Genomic DNA, 21,885 nt, shown 5'->3' with positions numbered 1-21,885 from the left:
TGGATTTTGAGCAGTGTTTCGGTCGTTGTCTTGTTGAAAGATCCAGCCCCGCGCAGCTTCAGCTTTGTCACTGATTCCTGGACATTGGTCTCCAGAATCTGCTGATACTGAGTGGAATCCATGCGTCCCTCAACTTTGACAAGATTCCCAGTCCTTGCACTGGCCACACAGCCCCACAGCATGATGGAACCACCACCATATTTTACTGTAGGTAGCAGGTGTTTTTCTTGGAATGCTGTGTTCTTTTTCCTCCATGCATAATGCCCCTTGTTATGCCCAAATAACTCAATTTTAGTTTCATCAGTCCACAGCACCTTATTCCAAAATGAAGCTGGCTTGTCCAAATGTGCTTGAGCATACCTCAAGCGGCTCTGTTTGTGCTGTGGGCGGAGAAAAGGCTTCCTCTGCATCACTCTCGCATACAGCATCTCCTTGTGTAAAGTGCACGAATGGTTGAACGATGCACAGTGACTCCATCTGCTGCAAGATGATGTTGTAGGTCTTTGGTGCTGGTCTGTGGGTTGACTCTGACTGTTCTCACCATTCGTCGCTTCTGTCTATCCGAAATCTTTCTTGGTCTGCCACTTCGAGCCTTAACTTGAACTGAGCCTGTGGTCTTCCATTTCCTCAATATGTTCCTAACTGTGGAAACAGACAGCTTAAATCTCTGGGACAGCTTTCTGTATCCTTCCCCTAAACCATGATGGTGAACAATCTTTGTCTTCAGGTCATTTGAGAGTTGTTTTGTGACCCCCATGTTGCTACTCTTCAGAGAAAATTAAAGGAGGAGGGAAACTTACAATTGACCCCCTTAAATACTCTTTCTCATTATAGGATTCACCTGTGTATGTAGGTCAGGGGTCACTGAGCTTACCAAGCCAATTTGAGTTCCAATAATTAGTTCTAAAAGTTTTGGAATCAATAAAATGACAACGGTGCCCAAATTTATGCACCTGCCTGATTTTGTTTGAACAATTATTGCACACTTTCTGTAAATCCAATAAACTTCATTTCACTTCTCAAATATCACTGTGTGTGTCTCCTATATGATATATTTAACTGACATTTTTTATCATAACAACCAACGATTTATACAGGAAAATAAATGACTATTAACAAGGTTGCCCAAACTTTTGCATCCCACTGTATACTCACATAAACAATTCATTTTACTACACAGTCTGCCAGCATGTCTTTAGTATATAGGTGGAATACAATGAAATTCCAGAAAATTATCCAGTGCTGACTCTAGTTTTCCTTCCACATCTCCAGAGACATGTCTTGGGTCAGTTGCTTATTCTAAACTTTCCCTGTGTGATTTTAGGGGGTATGGACCTTGCAATTACACAGAAACCAAAGTTGAATTATTTTATTTCGGTGGGTCAGAATGAGGTAGCACTGGGGATTTTGACCTGCTGTTGAGTTTCAAGAAGTTAATATAAAGGAAGTTAATCTAAAACATCTCACAACTACTTTTAATCAGCAGTAGTACAGATTCACTCTTGAACTGCTACAGCACCTACTGATACTTGGAAATGCAATATCACTCACTTGGGTCAGGGGAATGCAACAGTACAGGTTGAGTATCCCTAATCTGAAATGTCTGTGTCAAGAAGTATTTTGGACTTTCTTTTGCATATAAAAAATAGATATTTTGGGAACACCCTTGATCAAGTAGGGAAATGCACCCAAAACCAGCTCAATGATGACTCACACATAGAATAATTCATATCACTGAGCCATCATTATAATGTGCTTTGACATGAAAAACATATTAAACCTCAAAAGTGATGAATATGATGTACAAACTGTACTTTAGTACCCTTTTAAAAGGGCCAGTTCTGTGAATTTACACTTAAGAACTTTTATATACTTTATCAGTTTATATAGGCCATCTGTTGTCACTTCTCAGGGTACTGAATGCAAGGTCGGGAGTACCTCTGGCAAGCTTCAGCTACATCATGCCCACTTGTGCTGCAAGCCGTTAACTCACAGACAAGATGCTACAGTCAGTTTTTGCATAGTGTGGGAATACATAAATAACAAATAATATGTTTTTGCCAACATAAAAAATTCTGACATAAAAGGGCAATTTGCTGCAGTGTCCAGTTTTCCTAACATAATCAGATCAATTTACTGCTTTCATATTGTAATTAGGCCACATAGCTAGAATGAAGCCACTTTTGTTAACTGTGCAGTGTTAAACAGTGACATTCCATTAACGAGTAGCACAGGTGTTATCATTTCATTCTCAAAACCCCATCATAGCATATTGAAAGTGCTACACAGCTTCTATCTAGCACTGTGTCACTTCACGGGAGAGCCACAACCCTATAAACACCCTAGTTTGATAGTTGATCAAATGATAGTGCTTTGCAGCGCTTGCTGCTTCATGGGATGCCTCAACCCCAGTCACTGATCATGTGTCCTAGATTTGAGGAGCTTCACAGAAGACAAGCTTTCCCCTGGCTAAATCCATTTGGAATCGGCATAGATATTCTTTATATCCACTCGGGAGTAAAAAAAATGAATAAAAAAACAAAGAGAATGCAGGTAGTGCCCTGTTGATGTTACAAATGTTTTGGATTTTAGAATTTCAGATTAGAGATACTCAACCTGTAATTCACTTGAGATATCAATTCCTTAGTCACATTTAAAAAAGACAAATATAAGAATGTGGTTAACATGGCCCAATTGTGCACAAAAGAATGTTTCTTTCTTTTCTAGAAAAGCTTGCACTATGGTGAAGAACAATTACAATAACAATTCAGAAAGACTGACATGTTAGTCCTTTCAGATGTAGATTATCTGGTTACTCTCAGAATGATGCATTATGTGCCTTAAGTGATATGACAACAACAACAATAAATAACAACAACAGTTTATTTCTAATATAGCACAAAAATATGAAAAAAAATATGACAGACTAATATTTTTTCTACATTCATAACAGATGTCTTCTTTAAATATTCAGATGCACATAGATACACAGAAAGGAAGCTGTTGTAAATTTCGGTACATTGACAAATGTCAGCTAGTACTTAGATTGTTTACCAATTTCAGTCAAATTGTTTATTTTCAATCAGTCTTTAACTAGTTGTACATGAAGCATTCATTCAATATTCAGCGAAGAAAAGCAAATGAGCATGTCCTCCAGTGCCTTTAGGCAAGCAGATACAAAGGTATCACTCCAGAAAATATACCAGAATTTTTGATGGTACTCTCTATATGAAGGTAAAGTGCAGCCTTTATGTGAAAGAAAAAAAAAATGAAAAACCTTCTGTCTCAAACCTTTATCAGCTATAGGAGCTTTTTTTTCAAACCTTACAAACATTCCGTGCAGTATACAGTAAATGTCTTTAAAAATGTATGGAAAAAAGTATACTGTGTTACACTGTTTCTTTAATTAACATGTCAAGCATAGCAAACTGCTATACCCTGAGCCTTTTTACCTTTTTTAGGAGAAAATTCAGACATCAGACATTGATGAGTAAGCAATTAAACCCAGGTCACTGGTACAGTGGGGAGCAGCTAATCCCTGTGCCTTCATTGCACCCTCATGCAGAGCTAGATAAAATTTAGCAGATTCCATTACCTCGGAGTATGTTATAAGCTAAGCTTCAAACAACTGCAAGATTTGAAAGATTGTATATAAAAATATTTTTTGGTACAGATATGTACATCATTGGAAATATTGTGAAAAAAATCTAATTTTATTGGAAAAAGAGAAATTATTTCACACATGGAGGTTTAAACTGCCCAACGAGATGAAAAAGAATGGTAGCTACACGAGTCACAACATTTCCCTTTGTTAATAACATGGGCCAGTCTACCACCTACAGTCAAGGAACATTAACAATTTATCTTTCTTTTAATATTAATAAAGATCTAAGCATCTGTATATGGTATCCATCAAGTATGCTGGCTATTGGTTGCTTGATCATTTATCTAACTCATTTCTCAACTGTGTGCTACATATAACTTCATCTGGACCAACCCTTCCATTTAGGTAGGATCTGACAAGTTTTCTCACAGATTTTGCACATTGTCCACTACACATCTTTATACAAATTTCTCACAATTGCATAATCTTCCTCAGGTATATTAATGTCATTTGTGACAGTAGATGCCATCTAATGTTGAAATAAGTTGAAGCATGTTACTACAAATGAAGAAGGCTTGAATCTTGTATATCTTGTCAGTACTGGTTTGTTTTCTGCCAGGGTTTGGTAAAGCTTATTACTCTTCCGACTGTATATGAATGCACATCAGATGGGATGTAAATAACAAAAAAAATATATTGAAGTGACAAGAGCCACTGCCATCCAATTCTTGAATTCTTGACTAACACTCAGTCAGTATGCTGGCAAACACTCTGCTTCCAGCAGCTCTTTCTGGCAGCAATGTTCTTCTCTGTATGTTTTTTACGCTTTCCAATACTTTTTCCATGAAATCAGGTTTTAGTATTTCCAACCTTTCCTCCACCATACAATTAAAATGTTTACCACAAAATACTTTACTCTCATTTGCTAGGCTTCAGGGTTTAGAAAAGAAATCTGGAATAACAGAAACATTCCCTGCTCTCCCTTACCTTGAACAAGCAGACGTGTTGTGTGGACAGCTTCTCCTTGGACACTGTAGGCTCGGCAGGTATAGGCTCCTCTGTCCTCACGGCTGATAGAGTGAACTGTTAAGCTGCCATCACTCACCTTACAGCAGAGCAGAGAAAAATGATTATACTATAGTGAATAAAGGCAGCTTCTAGTATGCTGAATTCCTACTTGAACTAGAAAATGAATATTTCACAAGTTCATCCCACTTTGTACAAAAGCACATTTTTTGTAATAGCTCATTAACAATTGCTATATTTATATATTTCAAGTCATGAGTAATGCCTGTTTAAAGAAATACCTTATTTTGTTGCATAATCCACATATCAGTTATCTAGTCATTTGCTCACAACATGCGAAACACATGCATTGTCTTGAAACAATTGTAAAATAAATGCTCCTGAAAACACCAGTGCAATTCATAAATAGGAAACACAACTCATATGGGATCATGTTTTTAAACTGAAGATTTGCCTCTCTCTCTCTCTCTTTCTCTCTCATTGACTGGTCGAGAAACCTCTCTTTAATTAAAAAAAAAAAAACTTAAACGTTGCTTAATATATAAAAAAATAATACATTTCTTTACTAAGCTTGATGTCTGAAGTAAAAGTCAAGGGAGGTTATGCTTTATTAGTGAGGCTTCATCTGGATTCCTGTGTGCATTTTTCCGGCATATCAGTGAAACACAATCACCCCCTAGAAGGTGACCATTTGACCATTAACTAATATACCTGTTTTTTTTACATGTGTAGCTTGATCTTTTCCTTAATAATTGTTTCAATTAATTTACCCATGATGTACAGTATGTTAACTTAATGTATGCTTAATGGCTTTGTTAATTTGTTTAGCTCCAATCAACTTTTTGTTTTTTTAAGAAGGGAATAACATTTGTTTCCTTACAGTCTGTATCAAGGGTTTATATAATGTATGTACTCACTAACATTCTTCAGCACTCGTGGATAGATATTATCTAGTACTGAGGATTTTCTTGGTTTTCTTTGATCCAAGTCAAACTTCTATGATTCCCCAATCACCAAGTGCCTCCGTAATACCTCTGTAACTGCTGGGAGGCTATTGAATACTTCATGTGTGAAAATTCAGAAATATAAATTTACTGCACACGCTAGTATCACTGTTCAAATATCTGAGTTCATCCTTACTGTTACTGATACACCTCACCTCCTTGACTATTCTTTTACTTCTGATCAACTTTATATTGTGTTGGTGCTTTCACATATTATGTTAAAAAAAGACACTGATAATCCATATAATCCTTCTTATGTGCTCCACTCTTTGTAAGATTATCGTAGTTAATTTTGGGTAAATACAGACTCCCATTAATGTAATCCTCATCTAAACTTAATATATGAAAAAGTTGCATATTGAAACTACTGTCTACAAGGGGGTGTCTCTGAAAAATTGGCATTATTAAAAATGTATTCCAATTTTAAGGAATGTTTAAAAGAGGACTACTTTTCATAATGTGTATAGGTAACTTAAAGTGTTCTTCAATTGATATATACTGCATAAATGATATGTACTGTAGCCGTATATCTATTTAGTTATGCACAAGAGTAGCAGTATTCAACCCGTGCGGTACACAAACAGCTGTAAGGCAGTACAGAACAGAGAAAAAAAATTCACTGGTAGAAACTGGGACCTAAAAGGTTACATAGCAGCTGAACCCAAGAATCCATGCTTAGCTGCACATCAATTCACCACTCAGTGTCATGGTGCTCCAGCTATGACACTTCACTCATGCCCTTTTCCACCCATTCTCCTATTCCATGTCTACTGTCCACCCCAAACCAAAGTCTTTCGGTAATCACATTGGCTCTAAGAGAACTGCTCCCTCTCACTTCTATATCTCTTTGAGCTGATCCATGCCATGATGGACATTGCCTGAGAACTATGTGCCCAAACCAATTCATTTCTATGAAGAACAGCATTTCAGGTGAACTGATACCTTGGTCCAAAGTCAATACCAAAGTTCCAAAGACGTAATGGTACTTTGCTTTTTTACAGCATCGGTAGTACAGAAGGAAAGAAAGTAATGTAATCATGTGCGACTGCTAGTAGACAGATTGTTCCAGAAAGGATAATAATACGTGAAAAAAAACTTCATATAAAAATGGCTCACAGCGGTGATGATACAGAACAACTGCAACACAGTTTCTAAAAAATAACAAAAGTTTTGCATTCATTCTCTGATTGCATCAAGCATGTCTACAGATGGCTGTTTAAGTATCAGTTCATTTTTTAACCAATTTATACAGTTTAGGGTCACTGAAGAAACTTCATATGCATCCACTGTAATGCATACAGGACCGTGCTAACATCAGCTGTAGCAAGTAAAAATCAAGGCAAGTTTCAGGCGAAGTAACTATTTGGCTTGATACAATGGTGATTAAGTGAGCCGCTCTATTTGTTAATACCAAAATAATATGGATTAAGAAACGTAAAACACTGCAATTATGCCAGTTAGCAGGATGGGCAAAACAGCATACTTGATTTCTAAGTACAATATAGGCAAACTGTAGTGAAACCACATATGTCTCATATTTGGAAGGAAAGCTGGCAAACATAATGCGGCTTACTGCTTATACTGCAGGTCCAGTTAATATTCTAATTCTGGATTTGTACACCAGGTAAGCAACAACAAAGTCTGATCAGTCACATAAGATGCTTTGAAAACAACACAACAAAGCATGTTTTACAGGAGATCTGAAACAATGGATTAATGTCAAAGTAATACATTTGATTTCACACAGGACAAATCTGCAGAGGGACAGATTTGGAAAATAAAAGCACTAAGATTTTGTGACATTTGAAAACGCAATCAATTTGACTCACCCATTAAATATTACTCTTTAAGTTTATTTAACCAGCTAATGATGTAAATATACATTTTATAAATCTTACAATAGCAAATGTGACAAAGCTAAAAGAGAGATTCTCTAACAAAAATAGATTTTTGAAGTATTTTGTTATAAAAACAGCTTTAAAGTGTTTGTTGAAATGAAAATATCTTGAATAATTTTGGATTAATTTCAACAAACCTCCTATGAAGAACAAAAAATTTGGACGGCGTTTTCCCTCGCCCGGATGCGGGTCACCAGAGCCCACTCTGGAGCCAGGCCTGGAGGTGGGGCTCGATGGCAAGTGCCAGGTGGCACAGCCCGAAGAGGCAACATGGGTCTCCCTTCCCATGGGCTCATCACCTATGGGAGGGGCCAAGGAGGTCGGGTGCAGTGTGAGTTGGGTGGTGCCCGAAGGTGGGGACCTTGGCAGTCCAATCCTCAGCTACAGAAGCTGGCTCTTGGGACATGGAATGTCACCTCTCTGAGGGGGAAGGAGCCTGAGCTAGTGCGCGAGGTCGAAAGGTTCCGGCTAGATATAGTCGGGTTCACCTTGATGCACAGCTTGGACTCTGGAACCAATCTCATTGAGAGGGGCTAGACTCTCTACCACTCTGGAGATGCCCCTGGTGAGAGGCGGCGAGTGGGTGTGGGCATACTTACTGCCCCCCAACTTGGAGCCTGTTCATTGGGGTTTACCCCGGTGGACGAGAGGGTAGCCTACCTCCACCTTCAGGTGGGGGGATGGATCCTAACTGTTGTTTGCACGTATGCGCTGAACAGCAGTTTGGGGTACCCACCCTTTTTGGAGTCCATGGAGGGGGTGCTAGAGTGCATACCTTCTGGGGACTCTCTCGTACTGCTGGGACACTTCAATGCTCACGTGGGCAATGACAGTGAGATCTGGAAGGGCGTGATTGGGAGGAATGGCCCCCCCCGATCTGAACCCGAGCAGTGTTTTGTTATTGGACTTCTGTGTTCATCACGGATTGTCCATAATGAACACCATGTTCAAACATAGGGGTGTTTATATGTGCACTTGGCACCAGGACACCCTAGGCCTCAGTTCGATGATCGACTTTGTGGTTGTGTCGTCAGACTTGTGGCCACATGTCTTGGACACTCGGGTGAAGAGAGGGGCGGAGCTGTCAACTGATCACCACCTGCTGGTGAGTAGGCGTCGATGGTGGGGGAGGATGCCGGTTAGGCCAGGTAGGCCCAAACGTGTTGTGAGGGTCTGCTGGGAACGTCTGGCAGAGTCCCCTGTCAGAAGTAGCTTCAATGCCCACCTCAGGCAGAACTTCGACCACTCCCAAGGGAGATGGGGGACATTGAGTCCAAATGGGCCATGTTCTGTGCCTCTATTGTTGAGGCGGCTGACCGGAGCTGTGGTCGTAAGGTGGTTGGTGCCAGTCGTGGCGGCAATCCACGAACCTGTTGGTGGACACCAGCGGTGAGGGATGCCGTCAAGCTGAAGAAGGAGTCCTACAGGACCCTTTTGTCCTGTGGGACTCTAGAGGAAGCTAATAGGTACCGGCAGGGCAAGCGGAATGCAGCTTTGGTGGTTGCTGATGCAAAAACTCGGGCATGGGAGGAGTTTGGGGAGGCCATGGAGAACAACTTTTGGACGGCTTTCGAGGAGATTCTGGTCCACCATCCGGCGTCTCAGGAGGGGGAAGCAGTGCAGTGTCAACACCGTATATGGTAGGGATGGTGACGCTGCTGACCTCAACTTGGGACGTTGTGGGTCGGTGGGGGGAGTACATCGAAGACCTCCTAAATCCTACTAACATGCCTTCCAATGAGGAAGCAGAGCCTGGGGACACAGAGGTGGGCTCCCCTATCTCTGGGACTGAGGTCACCGAGGTGATTAAAAAACTCCTTGGTGGCAGGGCCCCAGGGGTGGATGAGATACGGCTGGAGTTCCTCAAGTCTCTGGATGTTGTAGGACTGTCTTGGTTGACACGCCTCTGCAACATCGCATGGACATCGGGGACAGCGCCTCTGGATTGGCAGACCGGAGGGCCTGTTCCAACTACAGAGGGATCACACTCCTGGAAAAGGGTATTCGGGGGTCCTGGAAAGGAGGGTCCATCAGATAGTTGAACCTCAGATTCAGGAGGAACAGTGTGGTTTTCTTCCTGGTCGTGGAACAGTGGACCAACTCTACACCATTAGCAGGGTCCTGGAGGGTGCATGGGAGTTTGCCCAACCAGTCTACATGTGTTTTGTGGACTTGGAAAAGGCGTTCGAACTTGTCCCTTGGGGAATCCTGTGGTGGGTACTCTGAGAGTATGGGGTACTGGACCCCCTGATAAGGGCTGTTCAGTCCCTGTACAACCGGTGTCAGAGCTTGGTTCGCATTGCTGGCAATAAGTCAAACCCGTTTCCAGTGAGAGTTGGACTCCGCCAGGGCTGCCCTTTGTCACCGATTCTGTTCATAACCTTTATGGACAGAATTTTTAGGCACAGCCAGGGTGTTGAGGGGGTCCGGTTTGTTGGACTCAAGATTGAGTTACTGCTTTTTGCAGATAATGTTGTCCTGTTTGCTTCATCAGGCCTTGATCTTCAGCTCTCTCTGGATCGGTTCGCAGCTGAGTGTGAAGCAGCTGGGATGGGAATCAGCACCTCCAAATACGAGACCATGGTACTCAGCCAGAAAAGGGTGGAGTGTCCTCTCAGGGTTGGGAATGAGATCCTGCCCCAAGTGGAGGAGTTCAAGTATCTCGGGGTCTTGTTCACGAGTGAGGGAAGAATGGAGCGTGAGATCGATAGATGGATTGGTGCGGCGTCCGCAGTGATGCAGGCTCTGCATCAGTTTGTTGTGGTGAAAAAGGAATTTACCAGTCGATCTATGTTCCTACTCTCACCTATGGTCATGAGCTATGGGTAGTGACCGAAAGAATGAGATTGCAAATACAAGCAGCTGAAATGAGTTTCCTCCGCAGGGTGTCTGGGCTTTCCCTTAAAGATAGGATGAGAAGCTCAGTCATCCGGGAGGGGCTCAGAGTAGAGCCGCTGCTCCTCCGCATCGAGAGGAGTCAGATGAGGTGGCTTGGGCATCTGATCAGGATTTCTCCTGGACAACTCCCTGGTGAGGTATTGCGGGCATGTCTAACCGGGAAGAGGCCCCTGGGAAGACCCAGGATATGCTGGAGGGACTATGTCTCCCGGCTGGCCTGGGAACACCTTGGGATTCCCCCGGAAGGGCTAGAAGAAGTGGCCGGATAAGCAGAAGAGGATGGATGGATGGATGGAATAATTTTGGAATTCACTAACTCAAAAGTAGAGACAGCATTAATTTGTCACCAAGCAGGAGCCAACAATGTCACAAGCTAGAAAACAAAGTTAAAATATTGGTAAAAAACAAAGATTGCATCCTTTGAACCCTACAGACTGCAACATCTGCAATTAATTTGGATTTTACCTTTTTTGCTGTTTTTTCTCTCCTGTTTTATATCAACAAAAAACATGTTTTTGAGACTTTAACACTAGAATAACCAGAGCTTACGAAAAAACTTGTAGATCTGTCCCACCTTAAAACCCTTTGCACCTCTCCATCAGCGTCTTTTGTCCTTTAAATGTGTTGATAAGCAGCAAACAGCAAGTAGTCTGCTATCACATCCCCCCACCCCACACAGTTTTCTCAGCTCAAGTCTGTTTACCTGCGTGTCAGTTGCTTAGAGTTGTATAGAGTGAGAAGTCAAGCAAAATGACACTTTATAAATACTATGTCGTTATTTGGAGCACTTGCATTTCATGTGTGTTCCGTGTTTACAACGATCTATGTAAACACATCGTTAAAACAGAAACATTTTCATGTTTTAGTAATAATTGACAAAATGTAGACATGAAGTTTATAATGACTATCTATCTATCTATCTATCTATGAAGCCTGAATTTCAAATGTCAAAGAAATGCTTTCACAAAAGGTACAAATATAACAGAACAAATGCACTTTCATTCAAAAATATAACTGCAGAAAAAGAAGTCGCGTTAAGGTGCACAATTGATACGCTTTTGATACGACTGCTTCGGTGGCACAACGGTATCAACTGTTGACTGGTAATCAAAACTTCACGGGTTTGATCCCAGATGAGTCCGTTTTGAGAAGTGAGATGCTCGTATTCTTACTATTTTAGAAATAAAAACATACATTTGATTCCAGTCTGTAACAGCCGGTGTAATTTATGATACTTGTAAAGGTTAGCTTTATTTTTTTTTTAATTTAGTTTTATTCTCTAAGCCGCGTTCACGATCCCAACTCCTCACAAACCGCCCCACCTAGCTTCCCCCACATTTGACACTGTTGTTTTCATATAGACATGCTATAACAGAGGTAAACTCAAATCATGACGACGGTTCTACATCAGATGAAAAATGCACTTTTGCCATCGCTGTACTTTGTATATGTACATGGGAAGCTCTGCATTAATGTTATTTACCTATTTACCTTTATATATTTACTTACTTCCTACAGTCTCAAGTAGAGTACAGAGCTTCCCATATACATATACAAAGTACAGCGATGGCAAAAGTGCATTTTTCATCCGATGTAGAGCCGTTGTCATGATTTGAGTTTACCTCTGTTATAGCATGGCTGAGAGAATAAAACTGAATAAAAAAAACAAAGCTAACCTTTACAAGTATCATAAATTACACCGGCTATTACAGACTGGAATCAAATGCATGTTTTTATTCTAAAACAGTAAGAATACGAGCACCTCACTTTTCAAAACGGACTCGTCCGGGATCAGACCTGTGAAGCTTTGATTACCAGTCAACATTTGATACAAATGCGTGTCAATGTCGCACCCTAACGCAGCTTCTTTTTCTGCAGTTATATTTTTGAAAGGAAGCGCATTTGTTCTGTTATATTTGTACCTTTTGTGAAAGTGTTTCTTTGATATTTGGAATTCAGGCTTCACACATTATACACTTCATGTCTACATTTTGTTAATTCTTACTAAAACATGAAAAATGTTTCTGTTTTAACGATGTGTTTACATAGATCGTTGTAGACATGGAACACGCATGAAATGCAAGTGTTCCAAGTAACAATATAGTATTTATAAAAGGTGTCATTTTGCTTGACTTCTCACTCTATACAACTCTAAGCAGCTGACACGCAGGTAAACAGACTTGAGCTGAGAAAACTGTGCGGGGTGGGGGAATGTGATAGCAGGCTGCTTGCTGTTTGCTGCTTATCAACACATTTAAAGGACAAAAGAGGCTGATGGAGAGGTGCAAAGCATTTTAAAGTGGGACGAGTTTTTTTTGTAGGCTCTGGTAATTCTAGTGTAAACTTAGATGATCTTTTTTACTGTTTTGGACTGTATCATACGGTATTTTAACAGCATTTTAAGTTCTCTACCAGTACTGCAGTAATACTTGATAAATATTGACCTTATTTTTATGTTAATTAAAAAGGATACTTTTGCAAGATGTACACAGATGCTTTCCCTGTTCTATCAAATATAAAACAGGAGTGTGTCTCAGTAAGCCACAGTTCAAGTCAAGGCTATTCTGAAAACACTATATGTAGAGTGCAAACCCTTCATGGACAGGACAAACTCCCAAACATACATCTTTGCGATGTGGATGAAATATGAAATGTCATAAAAAAATGCAAATAACGCTGCCCTCTATGAAGACTCCCAAGGCTAAAGATAGCCTTGGGATTGCTCTGGCACTGCAAGCACTGCATTGCTTCTGGGAAGCCAGAGGCAGAAGAAAAAATGATCAATCATTTAAAAGTCAACCTTTATCTGTAGCCCTCCTTCCATGTCATTTGAGTTCTTTTTAATCTCTTGGACACTTTGGTTCACTAAGTTCCTTCCTTCACATTTGGCCAATGGCACTGGACAAGTCAAGAAGGCAATAATACCACACATGTTCAGACTGGTCCTATGGACACCAAATTGTTTGTTATGTATATAAAGCCGGGCAACTAATAAGGGCTGACAAAGGGTTCAAGCAGTCACTGAGGATCAGCAGAGTCAACATTGGCCTGTCGCTCCTTCTTTACAAGGCATACCCGGTCAACTGCTCCGTAATGAGAAATGTCACTCTGTCCCTACAAAATAAATGTTTCATGTTGCCCATAGCAAGCTCAGGCTCAGTGATTTTCAAGACAAGAGGATGGAAAAAGCCAGAAAGCAAAGCAAGCCACAGAGACAGATCCGTAGACAAACCATTCTCTAATAATCTGTTCATGTGTACAAAAGATTAAACACAACAACATGCCATCTTTTGTTTTCACTTGCCATTGAAAACTTCAAGAATGAATGTCACAAACATTGTGCCTCTCCTAAGCAAGACAAGATTACATTTAGAAACACTGAGTCTGTAACTGACCTGGATTTACAATAATAATACAATTTATTAATTATGACAAAAACTGCTGGCATTTAGATCTCTTTTCTTTCAAATTATTCAGAGCACCCCACTCTGGCTATAAGAAAACATTCAATCTAGAGTCAAATTTGTGTGATTTGAATTTTTAAGGAAATACTAATATTAAATAATAATAATAATAATTATAATAATAATAATAATAATACATTTTATTTATATAGTGCCTTTCCCATGCTCAAGGCACTTACAGAATATAAGAAAGAATGGCAGGGTATACAGTATATTACCCACTGCTTTGGGACACAAATTCTCTGCTTAACATGCAAATTACATACAAAAACATCTCAGAAGGGCAGAAATTGCTACACTTTGTCAGTGAGCAAAAAACTACAAACCAACCATTGGCAGCCTTAATGGACAAAGCTTTGCACCAGTTATTAACCAAACATTTGGACTTAATGTATGTGCACCCAGGAAAGCAATGGCACGATGTCCACCACTTCCATTATAATCATTGCAAGCACTAATTCTCTGTTCTCTGTCTGCACTTAACTTCTGCTCTGCAGCAGGACCCCTAATGTCTAGGGTATGACCGTAGCAAAGGCTAAAGCATAATCTTTGACTACAGAAGGTAAAATCAAATACCAGAACATAAATGTTGAGCTGGATGTAGCAGTTGTGTGTGGTTGCCACATGGAGTGGAGCTTTTCTAAAAAAGCAGGATGGATAAGCAAGACAGACAATATGTACACTAACATGTTTATCTTGTTAAAGAAGCAAGTCAGTTGATTACCGACTGCCCAGTGGATGCAATTTTTGTGGCAGTTACCGAGGACCACTGTATGTTAAACCTCAAATACTGGAAAACTACAGCACCAGGCTACAACCAAAAAAATGCAAGCTAAAAGTGAGAAGATCAGCTGGACAAAGACACACAATGAACAATAATCATTCTTCCATTTATGCCAGAGAAACTCTCCACAGATTCTGAAGGAGTCTAGAATCAACAAGAACCCAGTCATAAGTACTCCTATTTTAATTCAGAGAACTACTGTCATACCTTTGTAGTATTGGTAAAGCTAGCTACCCTATTCTAGTTATTGATATTGCTGTAACTGAAAGTAATACCCTCTGAGAAGGAAAAGACTTTAGCAGTTATAATGTTCTCTACCTAAATTCAGAAGGAAAATTGAAATCACCATCTCACATACAAACACACACATTCACAAAAAAGTTGTTGGTTGGGATTGGGGGTTTAGGGAGGCGAATGCAGGCAGCATATGAACAAATCAATTCCACCATCACAGTATGGGCACTAAAAATGTAAAAGTAGCTAAGAACCTATTTATTTAACTGGCTGAAAGGACACCATTGTTATAAAAGCATTTAAAAGTTAGACCTAAATGAATTGTGTTTCCTCATTACTTCTTAGATAAGAGATAAAGAAAAAAGAAATCTAAGATGTTTGACTTTTTCTATGGATAGAAAAAGATCAAACTAAGCTAACATAGAATTTTGTTTTGTGGTGTTCGATATTGTCTTGGGTCTGTATATACTTGCATACATTATATACAATTTCTATCATCGTTAAGCTATGAATAAAATGCATTATTTTGGTTACAGCAATCGTGCTTAGGTTGTTTTTTGTTATGTTGTCTGAAAATCAGTCTGTCATCACTTCTGAACCAAACGCAAAGCAAGGAAAGCTGAGTTGCAAAGTATGTACTGTATATAAATTAAACATCTCTTTAAAGTTCTGGCATTCAAACTGGTAGGTGAAACAAAGATCTGTCACACAAAATTGGCATCCTCAAGTGATTTAAACTGAGATTTCCAACAGACTTAAATTATCTTTTAGAAATACATCTATAGTGGGTAGCAATGCACTGCACTCAATGAATACAGGCCATTTCAGAGTGAATATTCCTAACTTTTCACACAAAATGAAGTTAAACAAATGGTGCCTATATGGCCCACTAACCTAAACAACTACCATTTTGGTGAGTTATGTGCTTCTGCTCTGGAAGACCTTTTTGAGGATGAATGCCATGATTGCTAAAGCCATTCCAAACTATTAACCTGGGACTAATATGTCTCAATAAGCTATACTGTATTGTAAGTATTGTATAACCAATGACGAATTATAGACTATATGTTCATATGCTAGTAACAGAAGTACAGGGATTCAGACCTCTCTTAAATGTACTTTGGACAACAATACCACATCTATCTGTATGAAATTCCACTCCAAATATGTGCATAGAACACATATAACAAAGTAAGGTATAACTTCATTTGAATTTCACCCTAATCTAATAAGCCAGTAATAGCTAATTCAGTTCATAAAATCTTTCTCCTGAGGTTTTTGGAAAGAACTCATTAAACCAGTCAACATAAATCAGAACTTCATGATTTTAGACACTGCCTTCAAAACCCACCCCTCTGAGATTTACACCTTACCTTATATTTCTCATCATTCCCAAGGAGCTGTCCTTCACGCAACCAGCTAACAACTGGCTTAGGGTTTCCAAAGGCATTGCATGTCAAGGTGATGCTGCCTCCCTCCTTGGCTTCTACATATTGGGGGGGTATCTCCGTGAAAGTAGGGGGGGCTGAGGAAACATAAAGACCATTGCAAATCTATTATAACTTCATAACTTTTTCTCGTTTTGATTCTTGTACAAGCTTCTTATTGAACACAAAAATTTATGGCAATTGAAATTTTAGAGCCATGTATACAGAGAAAAATGAGTACATTTAAATGTATATTATGTTATATATTTGGTCTAAACACATTGACTACTTCAAAGTTTTTAAACAAATTTGGCAGGTACCATCTTTTTTTATTATATTTCTCTTATGGTGTATGTTGGAGAATGCATAATCAACACAAAGTATGTTATCAAAAAATTAAATACAGCAAGCTTATATTTGACAATTTTGGCACGATAAGAAAATTACCATATTTTGTTTATTTATTTACAGAGCCAAGGTCAACACAAGCAATGGTGCAGAAAAATTATAAAATTAAAGCACTTTACAAAATTGAAAAAAATACTGCAAATCTATTTTGTTATGTACAAAGCTAAAATTATGCCCATGGCAGCAGTCATTCTGTTTATGTCAGAAACATTACATTAAAAATGTAAAAATCACTCCATCCTGGGAAATCCTTCGCAGTACTTTGAGAACACAGGAGGAAGGGGTTCCAATATAGAAAACTACAGAATTTACTTAAAGATATAATGCAAAACTCTGCTGACTACTGACGTACATTGCCAAAATTGCCAGAAATGCCATGGATATATACTGTATAATGAAAAAATGGCAACACACAAGATGACAGGAGTAGAGCATAAATGAATAAAAACAAAGCTGCAAGTTTACCTGTCTACATGGAATGTAAGCATTAAATGTTATAAGAAAGCTCTTAATAAGACCTGGTCTACTCTACTCCAAATTATTACAAGAAAACCGTCAGACATTAATTTATCCAATATTAACAAAGCTTATCATTTCTTTAATAAAAAACTACACAGTATAACGCTACTGATTTGGGGTGTTGGCTTGCAAATTCAACACTACTGTATCATATCATGTTACACCATATGCACTCTATACCACCTTAGCAAATTTAACTTATTGATAGGGTATGAAATTGTATTAGGTAGCAAAGTGGTGAAATGGTTTGCGTTGCCTCACTGACTCAACATCCTTGCTTCTAATTCAATGCCTGGTTATTGTGTGTACAGTATGTATGAGTTTTTTTATCCTTACACTATTTTTTCCCCACCTCCAAAGTTATGTGTGCTAGGTTAATTGGTAGTTACAAAACAGTGAGTGTGGGTGCATGTGTGTGTATGTATGATGTGTGCCATTTAGCACTGTTTCCTGCTTAGCAACTAAAAATGCTGGGATACACTCTAGCTCCCATGACCATTAATTAGATTTAGCAGGTTTAAAAATGTCATGTTACATTATATTTAAAATCAAGTCATGTACTTTACATCTAAAGTCAACCTATCACTTGTCTTTTAGTTTCCCTTCCAGCTTCACTGTTGCAAATTTAGCTTGAAGTAATTGCAATTATCATATCATTAATAATACATCATACTAATAATAACACATTTTCTTGAATAGCACTGTCTGATTCCTTCAGAGAAGCTTTTGTGAGATTTTTATTAAAGAAAGCAATCTATAGCAGAATGTTCTTAATAATTATAAAGTGATTTCAAATGTATGGTTTCAGTCTAAAATTTTAAAGGAAGTTGTAAATCAGACAGTTGAATGTTTAAAAAAAGCACAACCTTTATAAAAAAAATTAAGGGTGGCTTCTTTCTCCCCAATCATACCCCAAAAATAGTCTTACTGCATATTGTGTTATAGGAAATGTTATGCACATTGTGTTTTTAACCTTAAATTTAAAATAAGCTTTTAAAATCGGTGGTCATAAATGTCTGCAATACATTTCACATTATATAAACAATAAGTGGTTTACCACATACTTATGAAATCCTTTTCATTATGTGCAGAAGTCTGTTTAGTAGGGCTACCTCTGCTCTGCCTGCAGTTGGATATGGTGTATAGGTTTCTATTTAGGCACTAGCCTGGATTTAGAGTTAGGAAGTAAAATCTTATGACTCTTCTTCTTCCTCTTTCAGTGGCTCTCGTTAGAGGCCACTACAGCAGGTCATCATTTTCCGTATCTTCCTGTCTTCTGCATCTTGCACTGTCACACCCATCATCTGCATGTCCTCTCTTACCACATCCATAAACCTCCTCTTTTCCTCTTACCTGGGAGCTCCATCCTTAACATCCTTCACCCAATATACCAGGAATCTCTTGAATTATTGTCAACAAAATGCAGACACCTGAGAAATTACCTGAAACGTTACTCACTCATTACTTTTCTATACACACTGTAAAGGTTTTGTTGACCTACATATTCTGACTTTAACCGTTTTGAATTACATCTTTACATTCAAGAAGCGCAAAGAAAATGGCAACTCATCATAACGGACATCAATCTCATATGCAGCGTGAATTTTTTATTTAGTGTGAGCTGCTGCATTAGTTGTTGTGCAAATGCTATATCAGAATTAAAGCTAACATGCCATCATTTACAAACAGACTGGAATTCCATACAGAGTTATCTGTATTTAATACTTCTCTTTTGAGCCCAAGAGATCCAGTGAACAACAGATTTGAAAGTTTTCGAGCACATTCATTGCAAAATCATCACCTTGGTATGCTTTACTAACACTTGAACCAGAATTTATCACGCTGTCACTATCAGCTCCTAAAGAACTTATCACATACTAGATACCTTTCTTCTTCACACACTTTACATGCCTTGCTCTGTCACTGCAAATGCTGCATCAACACCCGCCTTCCATCACCAGCCGCCGCTCACAGGATTAAAATATGCGGGTGGCTTGTGGCGGTTGACTTTCTGAGTTAAAAGTTACAAGGGTAAAAGACTAACGACAGAAATATTAACTCAAAAACCAAAAATTACATTATTAATATATTTTGATTAATTTTGGGATCCCGGTAGCCCAGGTTAGCTCTTGTGTAAGTCCAGTTGTAATGAAAACTAAAAATATTTTTTGTAAATTATTATTTTATTTCAATTAGTCTTTTCAACTACTTTAATAGTTTTGTTTAGTTTTAGTTTTTCACTTTGGTTTAGTTATTTTATTTCAGTTTTCAGAAATGTTTTTTATTAATAGTTTCAGTTTTTATTTTAGTTTTCAATAACTAATAGCCTTGCCACCCACTCCACTCTGCCTGCACTCTCTTTTTCACCTTCCTTCGCTCCCCGTTATTCTGCACTGTTGATCCCAGGTATTTACAGTAAACTCATCTACTTTCACCAACTTTACTCCCAATCTCCTTCAAACTAAACCTTCTGCATAGGATATAATCTATGCCTGTGTGCATCTTCTTCCACTCTTGTACGTCACCCTGTGTTCTTCCCTCTTCTTAAAATACATATTCACCACGTGGAGATAGCAGGTGACATCATCCATTCCGCTGTTGCAAAATTACAAACACAGCACCCTGAGGCGCTTGTGCTAATCGCTGGAGACTTTAACCATGTGACGCTGGACAAAACATTACCTGCCTTCTCCTAGTATGTGGACAGTAACATCCGAGGGAATAGGACTATTGACCTACTGTATGCAAACGTTAAAGATGCATACAGCGCCACCGCACTGCCTGCGATTGTGAAAGCAGATCATAACCTGGTTCTGCTTCAGCCTCACTACAAACCAAGAGTGAGGAAGCTACCTACAACCATGCGCTCATTCAGGAAGTAGTCCCCTGAGGCAGAGTAGGCTCTGAGAGACTGCTTTGGAACTACAGACTGGGATATACTGCAGGGGTCACATAGTGAGAACATTGAGGAGGTTGTTGACTGCACTACTGACTACATCAACTTCTGTATGGACATTGTAGTTCCAGTAAGTACAGTATGCTGCTATGCTAATAACAAGCCATTGATTACAAGTGACATCAAGGGCCTTTTGAACCAGAAGAAAAGGGTTTTTAAAGGCGGTGATCAGCATGAGCTCAAGCACATGCAGAAGGATCTCCGAGTCCAGCTCAGGGCGGCAAAGAAGCAGTACAAGAGAAAGCTGGAGCAGAAGTTGCAGAATAACAGCATAAGGGAAGTATGGGATGAGATGTAGATCATCAATGGCTGCAGCTCAAAGTGGGGGGCCACCATCAAGAGAGACATGAAGAGAGCAAACCAAGTTAACAACTTCTTTAACAGGTTTGACCACCCTAACCCACTCTCACCTCAGAGTACTGCACCCTCCACCCATCCATCTGCTGATACCAGCATAGGAGAGACATCCCCACCCATAATTACAGCAGCCCGGGTGAGCAGAGAGCTGAGGAGACTTCGTGCCAGCAAAGAAGTGGGTCCAGATGGAGTATCGCCATGACTGCTGAAGGCCTGTGCGCTGGAGCTGGGGTGTCCTCTACAGCGCATCTTCAAACTTAGCCTGGAACAGGGGAGAGTCCTGAGGCTTTGGAAAACATCTTGCATCACCCCAGTCCCAAAGGTATCACAACCTAATGAGCTGAATGACTTCCGGCCTGTCGATCTGACGTCACATGTGATGAAGACCATGGAGAGGCTGCTGCTTCACCACCTGAGGCCAACGGTCTGCCATGCCCTCAACCCTCTGCAGTTTGCATGCCAGGATAAGGTGGGAGCAGAGGATGCTATCATCTATATGCTACACCGATCCCTCTCCAACTTAGACAGAGGCAGTGGTGCTATAAGAATTATGTTTCCGGACTTCTCTAGCGCCATCAAAACACTCCAAATTCTGCTCCTTAGGGACAAGCTGACAGAGATGGGAGTAGATTCATACCTGGTGGCATGGATCATGGACTATCTTACAGGCAGACCTCAATATGACTCAATATGACTCGGAGTCCTGCCACGTGCAAAAGTTCGCTGATGACACTGCTATTGTGGGCTGCATCAGGTGTGGGCAGGAGGAGGAGTACAGAAAGTTAATCAAAGACTTTGTTAAATGGTGCAACTCAAACCACTTACACCTTAATACCAGCAAGACCAAGGAGCTGGTGGTGGATTTTAGGAGGCCTAGGCCCCTCATGGACCCTGTAATCATCAGAGGTGACTGTGTGCAGAGGGTGCAGACCTATAAATATCTGGGAGTGCAGCTGGATGACAAATTGGACTGGACTGCCAATACTGATGCTCTATGTAAGAAAGGTCAGAGCAGACTATACTTTCTGAGAAGGTTGGCATCCTTCAACATCTGCAGTAAGATGCTGCAGATGTTCTACCAGACGGTTGTGGCGATTGCCCTCTTCTACGCAGTGGTGTGTTGGGGTGGCAGCATAAAGATGAAAGACGCCTCACGCCTGGACGAACTTGTTAAGAAGGCAGGCTGTATTGTAGGAGTAAAGTTGGACAGTTTAACATCTGTGGCAGAGCGACGGGCATTAAGCAAACTCCTGTCAATCATGAATAATCCACTGCATCCCTGAACAGTGTCATCTCCAGGCAGAGG

General features: G+C 39.8%; 1 protein-coding gene across 7 annotated transcripts in view; it reads right to left on the bottom strand.

Moving 5' to 3' along the window:
• igsf9ba (immunoglobulin superfamily, member 9Ba) overlaps positions 1-21,885 on the bottom strand; it is a 300,170-nt gene that overhangs the window by 129,644 nt on the left and 148,641 nt on the right. For all 7 annotated transcript variants that reach the window (XM_039764160.1, XM_039764162.1, XM_039764161.1 and 4 more), the window contains exons 4-5: positions 16,286-16,437; positions 4,592-4,709 (exon numbers count right to left, since the gene is read on the bottom strand). In XM_039764160.1, the coding sequence (XP_039620094.1) occupies positions 4,592-4,709; positions 16,286-16,437 (270 nt within the window). The remainder of the gene's footprint in view (positions 1-4,591; positions 4,710-16,285; positions 16,438-21,885) is intronic.

The sequence above is a fragment of the Polypterus senegalus genome, chromosome 9 (assembly GCF_016835505.1).
Source record: "Polypterus senegalus isolate Bchr_013 chromosome 9, ASM1683550v1, whole genome shotgun sequence".
NCBI lineage: Eukaryota > Metazoa > Chordata > Cladistia > Polypteriformes > Polypteridae > Polypterus > Polypterus senegalus.
The sequence above is the reverse complement of the archived record's forward strand: the minus strand, read 5'-3'. Positions and strand labels throughout refer to the sequence as shown.